Source organism: Austrofundulus limnaeus, unplaced genomic scaffold (genome assembly GCF_001266775.1).
Source record: "Austrofundulus limnaeus strain Quisiro unplaced genomic scaffold, Austrofundulus_limnaeus-1.0 Scaffold23, whole genome shotgun sequence".
NCBI lineage: Eukaryota > Metazoa > Chordata > Actinopteri > Cyprinodontiformes > Rivulidae > Austrofundulus > Austrofundulus limnaeus.
In genome coordinates, this window is record NW_013952425.1 from 3,138,156 (window position 1) to 3,139,407 (window position 1,252).

The following is a 1,252-nucleotide window of genomic DNA, read 5'->3' on the forward strand; positions in this document are numbered from 1 at the left end:
TCGTTGCAGGAACTTCTAAACTGAAGTTACTGATTTTAGCAAACAAACTTCATGACGTGTTTGTAAAAGTTCAGCATGTCCAGATTCAATAAGAGAAACATTTGTTGCTCTCAGCAGAGTTTGTGAATGTTTTTAGCTGCTATAGAAGAAAAGCCTTCAGCTGCTTTATTAATGATGTGTTTCCGTAGGTCACGAGGACTGTGTGAGAGGGCTGGCAGTGATCAGCAGCACAGAGTTCCTCTCCTGCAGCAACGACACGAGCATCAGACGGTGGCAGGTGACGGGTGAATGCGTGCAGGTCTACTACAGTCACACCAACTACATCTACAGCATAGCCGTCTTCCCCAACAGCCAAGGTGTGCCGTTAAAGAAAACCCCCGACATGGCTCTGACTTCCCTCCCTTTAAACGCCGACGTGTCGTTGTTTTAGATTTCGTCAGCACGGGAGAGGACCGGACTCTGAGGATATGGAGGCAGGGGGAGTGCTGCCAGACCATCCGCCTGCCCGTTCAGTCCGTGTGGTGCTGCTGCATCCTGCCCAACGGCGACGTCGCCGTCGGCGCCAGGTAACGGGAGCGCGCACGTCCGATCGTGTTCTGCTTTMAGTCGAGTCCGTAAACATCTCAAGTGGTTTCTCTCCCAACAGCGACGGCGTCATCCGTGTTTTCACGGAAGCGGAGGACCGCGTGGCTGCCGCAGAGGACCTGCAGGCCTTCGAGGACGAGCTGTCCAAAGCCACCATCGACCCCAAGACCGGCGACCTGGGGGACATCAAAATGGAGGACCTGCCTGGACGAGAACACCTGGATGAGCCAGGTAGGAGCAGGATTTATCATCACAAAGTGGTGATGGTGTTTTCACTTGTGTTTTAGTGAAATATCTCACGACCCACCGGATGGAGTTTGATGAATCTCTGGATTTATATCTAATTTATCTAATTCCCCTTTGGGATCAATAAAGTATTTTTTAATTGAATTGAATATCTACAACTGATGACTTGAAGATGGCCGCCACGGCTAATCAACCTTTTAGCCAAAACAATGATGTAAACTCAGTCAGTTTTAATGGTTTTGAACTAAAACTTGAGTTGAGACCCAGCCCCGAAACACACTTGGAGTGTGAACAAATTGCTCCAAAGCTATGTTTAAAACAAGTCAGCACTGTTTGTCTGTTAGCAAAATATTCCATGATTGACAGATTTTATTAAAACTTTCAGGAAATCTTCATCGACTGAGCCAATCCAATTCAAGAT

At 47.9% G+C, this 1,252-nt stretch overlaps 1 protein-coding gene across 1 annotated transcript in view; it reads left to right on the plus strand.

Annotated features, from left to right (window-relative positions):
* Positions 1 to 1,252, plus strand: part of plaa (phospholipase A2-activating protein) — a gene marked incomplete in the record, with an annotated part of 8,674 nt that overhangs the window by 2,873 nt on the left and 4,549 nt on the right. The window contains 3 exon segments of the mRNA XM_014004401.1: positions 189 to 356; positions 431 to 566; positions 647 to 816. Of these exon segments, the coding sequence (XP_013859855.1) occupies positions 189 to 356; positions 431 to 566; positions 647 to 816 (474 nt within the window).